Below are 21,501 nucleotides of genomic sequence, written 5' to 3'. Positions count from 1 at the left end.
ACCAAACTCAACTCTTCCACCACATCTAAGCTTACAACAATATGTTTCAGATGAAGGTCTCCAAATACTGTGGGCCTACAGTTTGTGTTTCAGCCCAGCAATTTTACAGCAAAACTGTAAAGCAATGACTTCAATTTCATATAATCATGCTTGGCACAGTCAGTGGCTCTTATCCAGACCTATTTAATTTCACCTTTTAGGAATTATGTAAATATCATATGTCTCTTTTCAAAATTTACCACTACAGTGTTACACTACTGACCTCATCTCTCATAGACCACACAACGGATCAACCTCAGCAGTTGTCTTTTTTGCACTTAGCTCATGTGGTGAGCACCTGAAAACCATTCTTAAAACTCACCACCCATTCTCTTGCCTGCTCTGCCTCTGACTTTTAAATCACGCTTGTTAATTTCTGAGGAGACTTGGCTGACAAGCAGGATGTGATGTACTGTGCAGGGCCATGATCACAGAGGTAAAATACCAGGTCAGTGTAAGATTTTAACAACATGGTTATTTATGACAGTTTTTGGGTATGACCAGAATTAAGTAGAACATAACCAAAAGAATTTTGCACAGCATTTAACATTTCCCTTTCGTATCTCTATCCCTTTTATAGTATAATGAATAAGCATTTGGTCTCTGGATTCAGGTAGACCTAGGCTGGAGATCCCCTTCTGCTACTTCTGAGCTGTGTGACCTTGGGAGGATTCTTCTGAGCCTTGGTTTCCTCATAAGGAAAGTGACAATAATTGTACCTACAACACAGACCTGTTATGAGGATTACATGAAAAAATTCAGTTAAAGCACTTGGCACATGCCTGCTTCACAGTAATTGCCCATAAAGCACAGCTGCTGTCATTATTTTTACTATTGTAGCCGTTACTAGTTAGGTTTTCTTTTAGAGTCTTTATGATTAAAATGGCCTGGATCAGTAAGATTGTGCCGAGAACAGAAGCAAAGTACATCAGCCAAATTTCAACAACTTTGGACAACTTTCACTTTTCCTTTAGAAAATCCATCATTTTTTGATTTTATGTTATAAATGTTTTTCTAAAACATTTTTGGGGAAAGAAGCATAAAAATAAAGTACCCATTTACATGTGTTGATAAACTGGACTCCCTGTGTCCTTTGCCTTCTTCCACTGTGCCTTGTCCCCTTCTCTACACCTGGCACACAACCCTAGTGCTCTGGCCAAGTGCTGTGGCTGGAATGAAAATAGCAACTGAGTGAGAAGATGCATTTCAACAACTATACTCTGAAAGGAAAGAGTGACCCCAACTCTGCCACTCGCCAACTATATGGCCATGGGCAAGTTGCCTAACCTATCTGTGACTGAATGTCCTTTAAGGTGGGGTTATTAATACACCACTTCAGAGGACTGTGTGATTTAACATACTAAAGTGTCTAGAACGGTGCCTGGCACATGTGCCAAATAAGTGCTAACTTTCTACTATGGTCCACTGAACCAGGACACAGCATTGCATGCACACATACACAAACAGAAAGCTGACACTTCCTTTTCTGCATCTCTACTAACTGCCTTTCTACGATGTGTCCTTAGGTAATCTGCACTGCGTAGAAATCTACAAAGGATGACACTCATCTGACTCTCCTCTTAGTATCTCGGTCAGTCCTCAGTACTACCAGGAATTTGGAAATCTCAAATTCCAGTTTTAGGCCACAAAAGCACATTTACTGCTCTCCTGTCATCTTATTTTTTAATGTTCAATAAAGAGTTACTATATAATAAAGCTTTGCCATCCAATATTTAACCCCTCAAAACACTCAAGACCTGAATTTAATAGTAATAACTATACCACCCATGTGGCTGACACTCTTTGATAAGAGCCTGAGAAATGGTCCTATTGTCATGAATGACATCTTTTGCATAGCTTAGTTGATGATCCCAGTCCATCACTGGGCAAGCAACACATATACACACCCACATCCGCACCCATACTCTACCCAACCTCAATATGGGATGAGAAGATACTCAGGGAGTTAGAGAATTTTCTGACCTTTCTATAGTAATTAGGAGTATCTTTCATCGGTCCCAGTGTTTCAGAAATTTTGGTGTCAGCAAATTCTTGTGAGAATATCTGAGAAATTAGGTCCATACCACAGCTATTGCTAGAGGGGAATCATTTACATTCCCTTGGAAAAGAAAAATCAAGTATTCTAGAATGATTGTAAACATATTAGATAAGTTACAGTTATTATTATACAGGGTCTGTTTTTCTTAACTTGAGATTCTTAATTATTTTGCAAAAAAGAAAAAAGCATTTCCCATAAAATGGGAGATTTTGTGGCATCAAGTCCAGGACTCAGTGTGGCATCTGATATCTACGGCCATAACTTGATTTCTGACTAGCATCCACGGCATTCATAGTGCTTTGGATCCTGATAAGGGAAGTTTCTAGTGCTTCCCAGAGCATTTCTAGAACAATTCATAACACACAAATGTTTGAAATTGAATAATATACATGACATAATTAGAATCTCTAAGAAACTGAAGCCAGCCTGGTGTCCTGTCTCAGGGACTAAGGGGTTAATAGCTTTATTAATCATTATGAGACCATCTGCTTCTGCGCATTTGGCTGATAAAACATACCTATCCATACGGGTTGACTGCATGTTATTTCCTAGGTAAGAAGAATAAAACATATAAAGTTATTTTTATATGCATATATTTTCAATGATATTCTTTATTATACTACATTATCTGATTTCTCAAGAGTGAATAAGAAAGGTATTTTATCAAAGAGGATCGAAATTAGCGTGACAGAATTTAGCAGAAGTTTTTAAAGAACAAGGCATGGAAGCTTTGAGATCATTTGAATTAAAACTCTACTGATTTTCCTCTTGCTTTCAAGGTTGTATTAATTTCTTCAATAATGACATATATTTGTATGATAACTCACTATATTAAAAATGTAAATGATAGCATGAGTATACCTGTGACTCTCAGTTTTCAACTTAACTGGCTCAGAGTTGGTAACCAAAAGTTTAGTTACTGTAAGTCAAATCATTGACTACCTCTTAGAGGCATTAGATTATAAATTTTGTTTATGTTCATTGAAATGCACTTCAAACTCCAAAAGTACAAAAGTTACATGCATACACATATGTGCTCTCACGCACACACAAGCACATGCAAACATTTATTAAATATATAAAGCCAAACAATATATAAGCCATCACAGAACAAGAAGACAGATCTAATGCTAGAAGTGGAGATAATTATACATTTAACAAATTAAAAATATAGATAAAATATGTGTATATTATACTATAAATCACTAAAATTGACACAAGAAGAGTCAAACTACCATGACAAGAATTGTTTAAGTTATTCTGGAATGACCTCCAGAAAGTTGCTGGCCTAGCTGTTTTTGTGAAATGCTCAGAAGGAAACCAAAAAGCAAACAAACAAAAAACAACATCATAGGGGCTGGCCCTGTGGCTGAGTGGTTAAGTTCGTGCATTCCACTTTAGCGGCCCAGGGTTTCACCAGTTCAGATCCTGGGCACAGACCTAGCAACACTCATCAGGCCACGCTGAGGCGGTGTCCCACACAGCACAGCCAGAACGACCTACAACTAGAATCTACAACTGTGTACTGGGGGGCTTTGGGGAGAAGAAGAGGAAGGAAAAAAACAGAGATTGGCAGCAGATGCTAGCTCAGGTGCCAATCTTTAAAACAAAAAAACATAAATGTTCCTGTGTGGGGATGAGACTGGTAGAGTCTTTAAAATATGGAACCAACCAAGTTTCCACTGCAGCTTTCTCCTATTCCCATCAATATTCCTGCCCACGTGTGGGCATTCTTCACTGCCCCAAGAACCTTCAAACTGCATTTGAATTAGGACCATCTGGCCCCCAAATTTAAACTGCTGACCAGTGTTCTCTAAAATTTTTTGAAAGGTGAGATTTGATATCTTATTCTAAGGCCAGCTCAGACTGAGTCAATCAAGTTACCACCAACTTTAGCCAGCCTGTCAGTGTTCCCCTTGACTTGGAGCAGTGTTGGCCGAGGGTTAGGTCACTTAGACCTCATAAACACAGATTCTGGTGATCACTCTAAGGGTCTTCTTTATTACGAAAAAACATAACATACGAGCAACAGGTTCACAGTTCAAGCCAACGCAAATTGAAACTCATCTAAAACCGTGAAAGTAACTTTAAATCAAACCGCCATAAGTCAAGAACTACTTGTACTAAAACTAATTTTGTGGAGAATAAAGACACAATTTTATTGAGTATAGAGACATATAATGTATACATACATATACATCCATGTTAATATGTGTGTGTGTGTGTGTGTGTGTTATGGGCTGACTTATGTCCCCCCAAATTCATATGTTAAAGTCCTAACACCTAGCACCTCAGAATGTGACCGTATTTGCGGATGGGGCCTTTAAAGAGGTAATTAAGTTAAATGAGGTCATAATGGTAGGCCCTAATCCACTGTAACTGGTGCTCTTATAAGAAGGGGAAATTTGGACACAGACACAGAGCAAAGACCACGTGAGAACACAGGGAGAAGACGGCCATCAACAAGCCAAGGAGAGAGTCCTCAGGAGAAACCAACCCCGCTGGCACCCTCATCTCAGACTTCCAGCCTCCTGAACTGTGAGAAAATTAAGTTCTGTTGTTTAAACCACTCAGTCTATGGTAGTTTGCTATAGGAGTGATAGCACACTAATCCAGTGTGTGTGTGTGTGAGTGTGTGTGTGTGTGTGTGTGTAATTTGAAATAGAATTGTTCCTCATGTCAGCTGGAGTCACCCTTACCACATAACATCTCATCTCACAGATTGTGGAAAATCTAAGGTCCTCCCAAAGATTCTTGCAAGTTCCTAGGGACTAGTGTCCTTCTGGCTTCAACCTCCTGCCTTTCCTGAATTACTTCAGTTCAGATATAATTTCACAGTCTCCAACTTTTGTGGTCCTTGTCCTGTGCTAACTTAGGGTGGACCTCAGCTCTGTCCATTAATTTCCATCAAAATAAAATAAAGTAAAATGCTAACAATCACCAAAAACAAAACAAAAATAAAGATCCAACTTCTTACAAGTTAATTGTGAATGCAGCAAACTTTACATTCCAGAAATTCAAAGAAGTTAAAATTGAAACTTAGCTCTCTCTGCTCTAACATAGTCCCTTTGCCATTTCCACAACAGGGAGACCCAGCCTCCTGCCAAGTTCTAGTGTTTGGTTCTTGTTCTCTCTCCTTCTCCTCCTCTCCCCCTCCTGCCCCTCTCCTCTTCTACCCCTCCCCCCATCTTCTGTATACCCTAATCTCTACTCCTCCTCTCCCCTCCTGCCCCTCCCTCCTTTTCTACCCCTCCCCCCATCTTCTGTATACGCTAATCTCTACTCTTGCCTTGGCTCTTCCCCTCACCCAGCAGTTTGGCTACCACTTTTTGTGAGTTTGGCTTATGTTCTCAGAATCCCCTTTTCTACCTCAAGTAGCTAATAAAACTATTTTCTCAAACAAAGACAGTTCTCTTTCTCAGAGAAATCCTGGAGCCAGTCAATAAAGTTACATAGTTTTATTCCTGCTATATTATATTTAGCCAAGTTACTGAAAAGAGTGAAGGTAATTTTTCAAGTTTCTTTTTCACCCTGATTCAAAAAGAACTAACAGCACGCATTTAACATCATCTAACATCAATACATTACCCTTCCACATGACCTCTAAGTTGACTCAGGTCTAAAACCTCCATTAAACCTGTTGGAAATTATTTTAAATTTTGCAGTCCCATTGGAACATTTAACCACACATATGAACTCTGAACCTTATTTTTTAATCTGTCAACTGTTGCATTCAGCAAATGATTTAAACTATGATTTCAAAGAGGAGGGTTTGAAAACTAAGGACCTTCTATACTTGTCACGTTCTATATGGAACTTGAGAAAGAAGGCTTAGTTTTTGCCTTTATTCAAAAGATCTTTCACACAACTAGTGTTGATGTAGATTGCCTAGTTGAAGAATGTCAGTTTACGGTTTGTGGAGGAAAATGAAAATAAATTCTGGTTTAAAATCACTTCTTAGGAAACAGGCTGCTGCTGCCACCTGGGGGAGGTTCTTCCGCTCCCTTCAAGAAAGCCAAATGTGCTCGTCAGACGGATGAATCCGTCCATGTTTTCCTCGTCAGATCCACACGGGAAGAAGACTTTCTAACTTTCTGCCCATGAAGTTGTAAGGCATTCTAGATGTCTCCAAGATTGCTTCACACAGAAATACACACCGCACAGACTTTTTGAGAGGCACAGGAGAAGATGCTTCTACATCTTACACACTAAGAAAGTATTTGGGAAAGTACGGGTTATATACTAAGAAGTGGAAAAGTCAAATTTAAGCTTTCACTAATAAAATAAAACACCAATTTTTAAGAAAAATTTATTTAGCCTCAAGTTATAGTTAATTGTACTCCTTTTCTGAAATGTGCTATCATTAATTGATATGGAAACTGCATGTGCCAATATAATCACGCTAGTGATTGTATCAGTTAGGATAAGACAATCACTTTCACTTACATGGAAATAGCCAAGAGAGGCTTTTTAGAGAATTTCTAAATTTATGAACTGAATACTGTTATGAAGTCAACATCTATTTATAGCATGTATATTATATATCCATTTGTTGAAACTTTTCTTATAGTCGTGATATGGTGCTCACCAATTACAATGGAAAACACACAGTCCCAGTCCCGGCGCGGCACAGCAACACCGTCACAGCACACAGTCCCGGTCCCGGCGTGGCACGGCGACACCGTCACAGCGCCCAGTCCCGGTCCCAGCACGGCACAGCAACACCGTCACAGTGCCCAGTCCTGGTCCCAGCGTGGCACAGCGACACCATCACAGCACACAGTCCCGGGCCCGGCGTGGCACGGCGACACCGTCACAGCACACAGTCCCGGTCCAGGCACGGCACAGCAACACCGTCACAGCACACAGTCCCGGTCCCGGCGCGGCACGGCGACACCGTCACAGCACACAGTCCCAGGCACGGCACGGCGACACCGTCACAGCACACAGTCCCGGTCCCGGCGTGGCACAGCAACACCGTCACAGCGCCCAGTCCCAGTCCCGGCACGGCACGGCGACACCGTCACAGCACACAGTCCCGGTCCCGGCGCGGCACAGCAACACCGTCACAGCGCCCAGTCCCAGTCCCGGCACGGCACGGCGACACCGTCACAGCACACAGTCCCGGTCCCGGCGTGGCACAGCAACACCGTCACAGCGCCCAGTCCCGGTCCCGGCACGGCACGGCGACACCGTCACAGCACACAGTCCCGGTCCCGGCGTGGCACAGCAACACCGTCACAGCGCCCAGTCCCGGTCCCGGCACGGCACGGCGACACCGTCACAGCACACAGTCCCGGTCCCGGCGCGGCACAGCAACACCGTCACAGCGCCCAGTCCCAGTCCCGGCACGGCACGGCGACACCGTCACAGCACACAGTCCCGGTCCCGGCGTGGCACAGCAACACCATCACAGCGCCCAGTCCCAGTCCCGGCACGGCACGGCGACACCGTCACAGCACACAGTCCCGGGCACGGCACGGTGACACTGTCACAGCACAGTCCCGGTCCTGGCGCGGCACGGCGACACCGTCACAGCACACAGTCCCGGTCCCGGCGCGGCACGGCGACACCGTCACAGCACACAGTCCCGGTCCCAGCGCGGCACGGCGACACCGTCAGAAGGTTCAAGTTCATACCAAAGAACAACTGTGCCAGCTCCAGGGAAGTCTTTGTGGAGAGAGCATTTTTACGATTGGAAAAGCTACGTAACGTACAGTAAATGGATTGGGATTCCATAATTAATTTTTTTAATTACATATTTGAGGAGTAAAAAGAAACCCAGGTGACTGTAGTGCAGCTGACACAGCTGAAAGAACTGGGTGAGCTGGGGTCACCTTGAGGGACCCCAAAAATGACTGTCTTTTGTATGGGGGTGGGACTTCCCTCCAGGTGTTCATATTAGTGTCTGGGGAGATTGGGTGAGGGTCATGAGAGGACAGAAAAGGCCAGAGGTACATAAAACTGTATAATAGAAGTATAAGTTATAAGCAAAAATAATAAATGTGCAATATCAAGTGTCTCTATTTCTGAATCAGCAGATTGAGCACGTTTGGCAACTGGCCAGTAGCTCTGTCTTATCAATCTAATGAAAATGATTGATGACCTTAGAATGTTATAAGGGGCTTATGTTCTGCACAAAAGATTAATTATATTTTAGAAGTGTCGTAAATGAAACAGTCTCCCAAGGTTCTCTATCCTAACCAGGTGGCACAACGTGTTGGGCTTCACTTTCTTTATTAAAGTGCCAGTACTTTACTATAGTGGACCATGGGGATGATTTACCAATTATCTCATAACAGGAATCATAAGTAGCTCTTATTTCCATCAGAATGTTGCATACTCGTAAAAAAATATTTTTAGTAAACAGAAACAGAAGTCTTCTTTAACATTATTCGTTTCATAGAAGAGAAGCATGCAGGAAGTCAAGAAAGACAATTTTTTGCAGGTGCCACTTGTGTATTCAGGGGTCGGGAGGTGGGGATGTTGTTTAAAATCCAGCAAGGGCTTTCTCTTCCACTGTTCAACCCCTACTTCTCCAAGAGTGAATAATATCAAACACTGCTGCTAGCTTTGTCCTGAACTCAGAAACCTCAGCACCCATTCCTAAACCAACTCACCCATCACCTTGATGACTTAACACATTCCTCCTAAACATGGTTTCCCTTATCTTCATGTAATTTGGGCTTTTTTTTTTTTTTCCATTTTCCTGCAATTATTGCTTCCTTCTCCTTCCTTCCTGATCTGTACTTGACTTCTCTCTCCTCTCTCACTGCAAACTACTACTGTTACTTCAGTCTTCTGTCTGCACTGGGGCATCTCCACTTCAGTGGGCATTCCTCCAGCTTCAGTCCCTATGACTGAGGGGAAAGCACATCACAGGTAAGATGTGGCACGCTCCAGTCCAGGTGAGAAGGCTTGCAGTGGGGGAGCACAGAGGTCTGACTGCTTATGCTGAGCCTCCGTTCATCAGCAGCTATGACGGACTCCAGCAAGATGATCGTCAATGTGGCCCTCTTTGGCATGAGTGGCACTTCCCACTCAGAGTGGAAAAAGTTTTGCCAGGAACGTTCTTCTGGGAAGCACTTACTTCCTTAGTGGCTTTGCTCTGTGTTCTGTGACCAAAGACTGTAGTCTGGGCCGCAGTGGTCACCTCCACAGCTTCATGCGTCGAGAGGGGCAAGAGGTGACCCTGCAGGTCCAGGTGCTGGACACTCCAGGTTATCCGCACAGCAGGCTGAGCAAGAGGCGTGTGACATAGGAGGTCAAGGAGGCCCTGGCACATCACTACGGGCAAGAGGGTCTCCATCTTGCACTGCTGGTCCAGAGAGCAGATGTGCCTTTCTCTGAAGAGGAAGCATCTTCCCCTGTCCAGATGGTCCAGATAACACAAAGAGGCGATTACACTAATGCCATTATTCCCATTCGAAGGATGTTACCCTAACAACAACTATGAAAAACTAGTCAAAAGAGTAGTTTAAAGCATGTTTAAAACAAGTGCTACTCACATAGAAACAGTCAGTAAAAATTACTTGATCTTCCCCCTAAGAGTCATTTTTACAATTTCCTTTAGAAGAATTCAGTCAGTCATTTTACAACTGGGTCATAGAAAAAGAACATGAGATCCTAAACTTCAGAGGCTAACTAAGTCTCAAACCCCTAAGAACCATAAACCTGAGTAAATTTGAAAATGTGGTCCCCAGACTACCTGCATCAGAATCAACTGTGCTGGTGTTAAAAACAGATTCATCCAGGCCCTACTAAAGAGGATCTCAAGAGTGGAGCCTGCATGTCTGATTTGCATAAACTTTCCACATAATTCTTAAAAACAGTCAAGTTTCAGAACCACTGAACTGAAATAATGACTTGTATCCATTCAACATCAAGGGGACGAGCTCTTAGTTCACCAACAACTGGGCATTCATTCACTGATTCCAGCGTGAGCACAGTGTTGAGTACCTGAAAGGGCTTAATGATGGGCGAGTCACATGATCCCTGTCCTTCAAAAGCTTGCAGTGTAGAAGAGACAAACAGGTAAACAGGTGTAAGGCGACGCATTAAGTGCCATGTAGTGTAAGGTGTGACTAGACTAGGGGAAGGAGGCCTCTCTCAGACCTACGTCATGGACAAAATTCAGGGAGACCTGTGCTTCATGGAGAGGAAAGAAATCAGAAATTCAGGTGCTTTGCTTGCCTTATCATCTGTAGGGTCAGTAACTGCTGGGTTCCAGCCATGAGAAGAGCACAGGGACCCCAGGTGAATACAAATAAGACGTGGCACCTTTGCCTAGTGGCCCATCCCTGTCTGTTTGTTCATTTATTATGGGTTGCTAAGTTGGAGGCTTATTCAGCCAGTCTCAGAGAGGAGCTGGGGAGAGGGGAGGGGTCCTGGGTACGGCCACACCTAGGAGAGGAGGGAGTCATGCCTGCATACAGTACACATACGTGTACAAGCAAGGCCCAGGGACAACCAACAGTTCCTGGGAGCTGCTCATCAACCGCTGCATTCCAATCAGTCTCTTCATTCTCTCTTCTTGGGCCACTCAAATTTAACTGGTGGACTTGACTAGTATTACTCAGTAGGCTCGTTAAGTCACTGAGCTCAGAGAACTCATCTTGACCGGAAAGTTCACAGGTAAACTACGTGGAGAGACAAGAGCAGGCATTCTTCATTCCAGAAGCATATGTATAAATGCTACGCTTCTTTTGGTCCAATCTCTGATCATGCTGACGTAGGATGTTACACTTAGAAAGCCAATGGACTTCGCTTTAAAGAAAGTTTTATTTTCTTTAACTCATAAAGGCATAAGATTGTTCTATATGACAAACATTTTGTTGTGCAGTAACTGTGCATGTTTCTAAAAATGAAAAAAAAAAGTCAGGTGTAATCACAAGGAACTAGCAGAAAAAATTACGGTGACAAGAGTATAAAAAATAATCCTCACAATCCAACTCCTGAAAAATCAAGCACATGCTGTACAAAAGCAAAGAAGAGGAGATGATTGCAATTAAGAAACAATGTGGAATCTAAGAAAGCCCACAGACCTCCCCAAACTATTAGAGCCCGCAGTTCAAACGATATTTCTGGTAGAAATCAAGCGGGGGAATCTGCAGCCATTCCATCAGTGTAATTTTTAAAGTTTTTAAGATTCACTTAAAGCTGCTATTAAATAAACATTTAGCTTAAGCTATAGATGGATGTAGTTTAGTAAATGCATAAACAAATATTTGTCAAAAACTAACCTGACTCTTTCCACATGTCTCCCCATGTTTCTCTATGCTGAGTCAAAAGGGTATTTTAAAAGACCTGTATTTTGAGAATAGACTGCTGCAGTTTGAGGATGTAGAATGATCTTGCAAGCCCCTAACTTCTCTTGCACAAGTGAATTCGACTCTCGCATGCCTCTGAGCTCCTAACTGCCTCTGCATACAGCCTGCTTCTCTGATGCCTCCTCCTTACGGCAGCGTCCAGTTCGGGAGTTGGAGGCGGAGGGGAGACAGATGGGCGAGGGCACAACTCAGATCCAGAATATTTCTTTAGAGAATAAAGAACTTCTGTCTCCCAGAACTCAGCAGCCAAGACTTCGTAGTCCTCAGAGGGGCCCACGACCCTTGAAAGACACTGCAGTCCTGGTCTGGCTTCCACCAGGATCTCTGGTTGAAGGTCGTCCGAGCACAGACCGGTGTTTGCGACCTTCTTCCGGAAGGTGCCTCAGATGCTGGTGGCAGCCATCTGGGTGTGCTCACAGACTGGAGAAGCTGCACAATGTCTGAATATTCAACAAGACCAGCAGCTGTTAGGGAGGAGCAAGGAGTTAAGGTCCTCTGGTTCCAGACACACCCTGCAATTTTTTTCTTCCTGGGGACTAGAACATCTGCTGCCTTCTCCCTTTTCCTTCCCCCTTTCTGGGGCACTGATGTCTGCCATGGAAGGACTCTGCAGGCCGATGCCAGAGGAGTGACCTCTTCTTTCCTGCACCTCCCTGTTGTCTCAATAAATCTCTCTCTCAGTTTGTGCTCTAAAACTTTACAGAGGGGTTATAGGCTGCCAGCTGCGACAACTGGAACATCTCCCCAAACACTCCCTTTTTCTTGATTTGTGTTAGGTCTTCATTAATTTACAGCAAGATGGTGGAGATGTCAGTGAGTCATCTCCCCAAAATTGGGAAATAAAGGGAATGATTCGTCTGAATATCATTTGAATATTTTTTAAAAATTCATGAATAATGGATAAGAGCAGATGTAATAAAGTCACCCTAAGGCAAGGGCTACCAAGCAACCAAACTGCACTAGGAATTGAATCCAGGAACTGGGTAAAGTCCGTATCCTTCCACCATCATGGTATCATGTACCATTACTGTAACAGTCAGGCTTCAAGCAGGTATTCCTGATTTAGAATGAGTAACTTGACTGTTGATGTCACAGTTGAGTGTGTATACAAAAGACTCAGAAAAGCCAATTCCAGGCCTGAAAATACCAAAGATCATGGGCTTAGTGGTTCCACAAAATTTAGTTGAAAAATAAGCCTTGCTACAATTCTAGGCATATGACTACAAATGTTACTAAGACTTCCTTGGCTTCGGTTCCTCAGTTATAACACAGGGATAATTTTATCTATGTTAGAAAGTTCAGAAGGTTATATTTAATAAATGTAATGTGCCTGGCATTGTGCCTGACTTATAGTAGGTTCACAGAAAATTACCGTTATTATTACGGTTTTCATTGTTGTTGTCACTACCCAGGCTATGACGAGGACTTGTTTGAATGAACTACTGGATGTTACAGAGGTTAGAGTGTGGGGGGCCGGAGTAAGTCATATGTCTGTTCAAGTTGCTCTGGAGCCACTTGCTTGCTTTGCAACCTTGGGCAACTAACTTCTCTAAACTTATCTCTTCAATGGTAAATTGGGAAGATAACAGTGTCTACTTTACTGGGTTACATTTGGGATTAATGTCATATTAACATAATAGTAAATTAACTCAGACACTGGCACATGGCAAGTGCACAATAAGCGTTAGCTATGCTCATTTTGATTTTATTGATAGCATTTATCTTATCCTAAAATTAAGACATATTATTTGTAGCCTTCTTTGGGATTATCTTGATAGGCTTCAGAAGAAAGTAAGAGTGAAATCAAAATTACACAGCCCTGATTTATAACTCTAAGAACTTCCTTATTAATTTAGAAGAAAATCGGGGAAGAAAATTCACTGGCTTAGTAAGGTTAAACTGAGAAGCCCAGTTTAGCAGGAAGGATATGGCCTGGCAGTCAGGGGACCTCTGTTACAGGCCCAGGCCTGCCAACAATCGGCTGTGCGGCTTTGGCCAAGCCGTTTAATATCACAAGGCCCCCATATCCTCATCTGTAAAATAAGGCGATTCGGACAGATGATCTCTAAGGTTGAATATCCTCTGAATCTGATCTGACGAGGTCTTATCATTCAGCTTTGGCTCTCTGAGAAGGAAAATGTGGTGCTTTAAGTGGGATGAGAGTAAGGGAATAGCACAAAATATAAAGAATGGTCCTTATTGTCCTCCTGTTTCATGATAATTTTTTCTCAGTTGATGTAATAGTTGGCTTTTTTAAAAGTTTCCCCCTAAAAAGTCCAGATGCTATGATTTCATCAACCACAAACAAATGGGGCAGGGCTGGTGAGGTCCTGGGAAAATGAACATAATTCCTGGAAAACAAAGTTTATATCCTAACTAGTTGTCCCAAAAGGACTAGATGGCCTCATACCCATTAGCACTCTGAAACCAAACAATTCATGATTGATTGTAAAATTTCCTTCCAGCTTAGTAGTATATTTAAATTATTAACACCAGATAACTTACATTAACTTATCTTGCTCTCGATTTTTATGTGAGGTATCAATCAACTGTGACTATTCTTGCTCTGGGTCCACAGAGAACGTGTTTGGCCACTAACATGATGACTATACACCAAGTGACACTACTTTCAAATATTCAACTATTTTCCAGCCAGAAATCAATCTAAAGATTATAAGCTAAATCAACCATTCCCTTCTATTTTTGGCAGTAATTCAAAAGTGCAATTTCTCTCACAGTTTAGGGCATGAGCATCCTTTCATAAATAATTATCAACATGTAAGAACTTCCCAGTGGCTGAATACATGGACTCGTAAGTGGTGTCGAGCTTACAAATCCATTATCCTTGCTTGGGTGCTTTAACTTATTTTCCCTGAATGATATTATGGTGCAAAGTATAGGAAATGTCTGGTGGAGACAAAGAGGGAACATTTTAATATTACAATACAGAAAACAGGAACTGAACACACACTGTGAAAGTTATACCATTTAATGCAATAAGTACTAACCCAGCAAGAGAAGAATTCTATGTTATAATATATAACTCAGGAAACAACCACTTGAGCCAAACAGTTTATTTAGCATGAATTTTTGTTATGGTGATGTTTTAAAAATATTTACTGACAAATATGGCTTATGCATCAACCAATACCCACAGGCCAGGTCTGGGAGTCGTACTCAAGAGGTTAAGGGTGATAGTTATTTAATAACTTGTATTAAACATTTCATTATGACAATCAATATGAACACTTCAATAATGTACTGGGTGAATAATAGGTCCGGCTCTAAACTTGAGAAGTTTCCAGAGACGCGTGATGAGGGATCAATAGTTGTATTTGTATAGACTAAAACCCCAAGACTACCCAGTCCCCAATAATGCTCAATCACTCTCTTTACTTGGTAGGTCTTTACTGCCCTACAATTCCCGTGTCAATACCTATGCTCAAGATGTCATCACATGCCAGAAACTTTTCCTGACCCCGCCCTTTACCCCCACCCAAAACCAGGCTAAATGTCAGCCTCTGTAGCTCCAATATATTTTCTATCACCACACGAGCAATTACAACAAATTGAAAGGATGCTTTCCTGTCTGGCCCTCCCTCTTCCCCGTCTCTAAGTTTAGTTAGGACACAGGAATCTCCACTAGACATAAACAGGAAATGTACCTGTCTTGTCCACTCTGTCCCTGGAACAAAGTAGACCTTCAATAAACATTTGCAGCAGTAATAACCACCTAGAGTGGTTTTTAAAATTCTAATTCCCAGGCTTCATCCCTAAAGATTCTGATGCATTTTTACCAAGCATCCCAAGTGATTCTGCTGTAAATGGCCCAGCAATGTTTTTTTTTCAGGAGGAGGAGGATTAGCCCTGAGCTAACATCTACCACCAATCCTCTTTTTTCGCTGAGGAAGACTGGCCTTGAGCTAACATCTGTGCTATCTTCCTCTACTTTATATGTGGGACACCTGCCACAGTGTGGCTTGATAAGCAGTGCTAGATCCGCACCCAGGATCCAAACCGGCAAATACTGGGCGGCAGAAATAGAGCCTGCCAACATAACCACCATGCCACCAGGCCAGGCCCCCCAGGAATCTTTTTATTTCCACGACCTAGTCTGATATATTTAACACTTTATTAACTTTTTCTACCATTTTTATTAATTTGATAGGGCTGCCGAAACAAAGTACCACTAACTGGGTGGCTTACGCAACAGAAATTTATTGTCTCTCAGTTCTGGAGGCTAGAAGTCTGAAATAACGTTAGCAGGGTTGGTTCCTTCTGAGGGCTATGAGTGAAGGATCTGTCCAAGGATTCTCTCCTTGGCTTGTGGACGGCCGTCTTTATGTTCACATGGCATTCTCCCTGTATTCATGTCTTTGTCCAAATTTCGCTGTTTTATAAGGACACCAGTCATATTGGATTAAAGGCCCACCCTATGACCTTATCTTAACTAATTACAACTGCAATGACCTTATTTCTAAATAAAGTCAGTTCTGAGGTGCCTTCAGTGTTTCTCAACCACATTAGAGGAAGTCATCCAATAAACTGGGTTTGATTCTAGGCATGTGAGGTGAAGAGGATGCAAATCACAGTACTATTTTGTAGTTGTTCCAAATTACCAAATGTATTTTGATCTAAGCTTTTCCATTACATGCCATCTGAGTAATCAATAGATTGTAACCAGATTATGTAATTATAAATCCTTAGAAAATGCTTTTGATGATGATAACACAACACTCCTACAAAAATGATATGACAATTCCCTTGGCCAAGGTCCTCCGTCTTAAAGGAATTCAGTGGTTCCAACAGATTCAGGCCGACAGGCAAATATAAATGACTGCCAAACGTTGTAAATGTAATTATATCAGTATCAATATGCAGCATTGATAATATGTAGTTTTGAGGTTGTATATACATGAATTACAACAGCAAAATAAAATGGACAACTAAAGCCTTTTTTTAGAAAGTTCCCCCAGCTCTCTCCATTTGCTTACATTATTTGATCCCATCTTCACTTCCCATTACATGTAACAGCTTTTAGAAACATAATGACATACAGATCTGTTGATGGTCCTATGTTGGGCGATAACTCCTTTGGTCATTTTTGAGGAATATACTCCAAGGCAAATAGCCATTGAACAACTTCTCTCCTTCAGGAACTTTTGGGACATGCTTGGAAGAATTACACTGCCATTCTTTTCACCCATGCAGAAAAAACAGAAGAGGCTGGGTTCAGTGAAGGCGAATACTTACATGAGGCCTCCGAAACCCTGCTAACCCTACTGAATTCTGTTCAGCACAGATATATTTTCCAGTATAAAAAAGGAAACTCACTTAATAAACAAAGAATAAAAATCTTAGAAAGAATCATGGAATTTATAAGAGAAAACTGTCACCAAGCTCTTACCTTTAAATAAAGTTTAGATGAAAGGAAAAGAGCATTGGCTTTTAGAGTCAGAAACCTGTTTTCAAAGGTGTCTCTGTCAGCGAGGCTGTGGACTGTCGAATTCCCGTAGGCTGCTGGTGAGTGTCATTGGTGTAACCACTTTGGAAAACTGTTTGGCACTTAAAAGAACATAAAAGATTCAAGATTTCTAATGCAAATTCTATGACATGGCAATTACAGTCCTAAGTACATATCCAACAGAAATGTGTACGTTTGTGCACTAAAAGATATATGTACAAGAATGTTCACAGCAGTACTACTCATGATAGCTAAAAGCTGGAAATCACCTAAATGTCCATTAACAGTAGAATGGATAAGCAGACTGTGGTACATCCACACAGTGGAACAGTACAGTGATGAGAATGAGCAAACTACAACCGCATGTAACAGGGCCAGTGAATTGCCCAGACGTAGTGCTGAAAGACAGACCCAGACATGGAGGAGTACATACACTACGATTCCCACAATCAAAACTAACGTAATCTAAACTACTCTACTGTCAAGTGCGGGAGTCGGAAGAGCGGTTACCTCGAGGAGGGGACAGTGAGTGAAAGCACGCACAGGGTGGCTTCTGCTTTCTGATCTGGAGGCTGGTTACACAGTGTGTTCACTTTGTGAAAAGTCAACAACAAACACTTCTGATTTGTGAACTGTTTAGTGTATATGTTACACTTAAATAAAACTTAAAAATGAATAAATTATTATCCATATTTTAAAAACTAGCTCCACTTCTTACTTGATACTAGGCGAGGAAAATTACTGAAGCTTGTGAAAGCCCATTCCTCACTGGGAATGCCTACTTCATAGTTATTGTAATGATTACACAACTTGGCACGCGGTAGATGCTCAATAAATGTTCACTTTCTTTTCCACCTTCTTATAATCTGTGGTTCCAATTTAGGCTGGAAATACAGGTAAAAACTCAGAGGTGAGTCCAGCTGCAGAAACGAGCATCACAACTGTGATAACTGAGTCTGAAGCAAGCTGGACTGCAGAGGAGGCTCTGGACGGGGAAGGCTGCTCACTCTGGCTAGGACAGGGGACCAGGATGCTCTCACAGGCAGTGGGGGCATCAAAGGAAGATGACTCTAGTCCACCACAACAGCCACGTCCACCACCAAGTTGAAGTCGGATCACACTCCTGTTTAACATTTGTACGTGAGCTTTACAGTTTATAAAATTCTTTCACTAAGATCGTCCCCAATTTACAAACAGCTTATTTCCACAAAGTTAATTTGTAAGTTGTTTCTTTTGTGTGCAATACACTGTATTTTCCATTAGAAACGGGATTACAGCTGGTGGTTATTCTCCCAGACGTCCTCAAAAGCTGACAATGCCTAATACTACCTGAACTCTAACAGAAATTGTATTAGAAAGCCTTTAACAAAATTTATAAAATGTTTCTATGGGAAACCATAATACAAATTCCAACTTGAAACAAAATTTTTCTTTATTTCTTTGCATGGCCCCCTTCTGCCATTGCGGGTCCAGGATTGTGAAGTGGGAGCCTCAACAATGGGGCTGAGTTTGGGAGTTAAGTAGGAATTGATACTTCCCCAGGGATTGGTGGCTTGGTGACAGAGGAAGAAATCTGAGGCTGAGAAGTGGAAACTGCAGTGACTGGCGAAGAGGAGAGCGGAAACTTCACGTTTTGAGTCCTTTAGACCCTTCATTCATGTGATGTCAGCTTACGCTTCCAGAACACAAATACTAGTGAGTTTCAGGAAAGATGCGTTGTGCAGAACATTACGGATTCAAGATCCCTGAGGCTGGCCTGGTGTTAATGATTAATAGCAGAAAGGTGCCCCTAGCTTCAAAGAGGAAGACTTCTGTGATGTTCTTCCCTGCATTACTTGTTATTTTTAGATTTACAGATATATATATTATACAAATATATAAATATTACGTAAGTCCCTAAAAGTGATCATAATACATATTCGACTGACTTTTAGTAGTCTCATTTTGCTTTATGGTACACCTTTACCTCTCTCCTCCTTCCACCTCTCCTCCTCTTCATGCAAATCAGCCCACTATAGATAACTCACGTGAACAAAAAGCGTGGTGTGCACCATTTGTATTTTCTTCATGTCTGAACAATCACAAACACATGGAGTACATATATATACGTAACCACACACACACAGAGTACATATATACACATAACCACACACACAGAGTACATATACACATAACCACACACACAGAGTACATATACACATAACCACACACACAGAGTACATATACACATAACCACACACAGAGTACATATATACACATAACCACACACACACAGAGTACATATAAACATAACCACACACACACAGAGTACATATATACACATAACCACACACACAGAGTACATATATACACATAACCACACACAGAGTACATATACACATAACCACACACAGAGTACATATATACACATAACCACACACACAGAGTACATATACACATAACCACACACAGAGTACATATACACATAACCACACACAGAGTACATATATACACATAACCACACACACAGAGTACATATACACATAACCACACACAGAGTACATATACACATAACCACACACAGAGTACATATACACATAACCACACACAGAGTACATATATACACATAACCACACACACAGAGTACATATATACATAACCACACACACACAGAGTACATATATACACATAACCACACACACACAGAGTACATATACACATAACCACACACACAGAGTACATATATACACATAACCACACACAAAGAGTACATATACACATAACCACACACACAGAGTACATATACACATAACCACACACACAGAGTACATATACACATAACCACACACACAGAGTACATATACACATAACCACACACACAGAGTACATATATACACATAACCACACACACACAGAGTACATATACACATAACCACACACACAGAGTACATATATACACATAACCACACACAGAGTACATATACACATAACCACACACACAGAGTACATATACACATAACCACACACACAGAGTACATATACACATAACCACACACACACAGAGTACATATACACATAACCACACACACACAGAGTACATATACACATAACCACACACACAGAGTACATATATACACATAACCACACACACAGAGTACATATATACACATAACCACACACACAGAGTACATATACACATAACCACACACAGAGTACATATACACATAACCACACACAGAGTACATATACACATAACCACACACAGAGTACATATATACACATAACCACACACACAGAGTACATATACACATAACCACACACACAGAGTACATACATACATAACCACACACACACAGAGTACATATACACATAACCACACACACAGAGTACATATACACATAACCACACACACAGAGTACATATATACACATAACCACACACACAGAGTACATATACACATAACCACACACAGAGTACATATACACATAACCACACACAGAGTACATATACACATAACCACACACAGAGTACATATATACACATAACCACACACACAGAGTACATATATACATAACCACACACACACAGAGTACATATATACACATAACCACACACACACAGAGTACATATACACATAACCACACACACAGAGTACATATATACACATAACCACACACAAAGAGTACATATACACATAACCACACACACAGAGTACATATATACACATAACCACACACACAGAGTACATATACACATAACCACACACAGAGTACATATACACATAACCACACACACAGAGTACATATATACACATAACCACACACACAGAGTACATATACACATAACCACACACACAGAGTACATATATACACATAACCACACACACAGAGTACATATACACATAACCACACACACAGAGTACATATACACATAACCACACACACAGAGTACATATATACATAACCACACACACAGAGTACATATATACACATAACCACACACACACAGAGTACATATACACATAACCACACACACAGAGTACATATATACACATAACCACACACAGAGTACATATACACATAACCACACACACAGAGTACATATACACATAACCACACACACAGAGTACATATATACACATAACCACACACACAGAGTACATATATACACATAACCACACACACAGAGTACATATATACACATAACCACACACACAGAGTACATATACACATAACCACACACACAGAGTACATATATACACATAACCACACACACAGAGTACATATACACATAACCACACACACAGAGTACATATATACACATAACCACACACACAGAGTACATATACACATAACCACACACACAGAGTACATATATACACATAACCACACACACACAGAGTACATACATACATAACCACACACACACAGAGTACATATACACATAACCACACACACAGAGTACATATATACACATAACCACACACACAGAGTACACATATACACATAACCACACACACACAGAGTACATACATACATAACCACACACACACAGAGTACATATACACATAACCACACACACAGAGTACATATATACACATAACCACACACACAGAGTACATATACACATAA

At 41.4% G+C, this 21,501-nt stretch overlaps 2 protein-coding genes across 4 annotated transcripts in view; one reads left to right on the top strand and one right to left on the bottom strand.

Moving 5' to 3' along the window:
- AIMP1 (aminoacyl tRNA synthetase complex interacting multifunctional protein 1) overlaps nucleotides 1-21,501 on the bottom strand; it is a 103,226-nt gene that overhangs the window by 42,438 nt on the left and 39,287 nt on the right. Inside the window, exon 9 of one of the 3 annotated variants that reach the window (XR_011501816.1) lies at nucleotides 16,835-16,992. The exons of the other annotated variants lie outside the window; for them this stretch is intronic. The gene's annotated coding sequence lies outside the window, so the exon portion shown is untranslated. Of the gene's footprint in view, nucleotides 1-16,834; nucleotides 16,993-21,501 lie in introns of those variants that run through there. 3 annotated transcript variants of the gene reach the window in all.
- Nucleotides 8,905-16,844, top strand: GIMD1 (GIMAP family P-loop NTPase domain containing 1). The gene is given in 3 exon segments (XM_014839105.3): nucleotides 8,905-9,136; nucleotides 9,138-9,477; nucleotides 16,579-16,844. Coding segments are annotated over 3 exon segments (693 nt in total). The 5' UTR covers nucleotides 8,905-9,049.

Source organism: Equus asinus, chromosome 3 (genome assembly GCF_041296235.1).
Source record: "Equus asinus isolate D_3611 breed Donkey chromosome 3, EquAss-T2T_v2, whole genome shotgun sequence".
NCBI lineage: Eukaryota > Metazoa > Chordata > Mammalia > Perissodactyla > Equidae > Equus > Equus asinus.
This window is presented reverse-complemented; position numbering and strand designations above follow the sequence as displayed.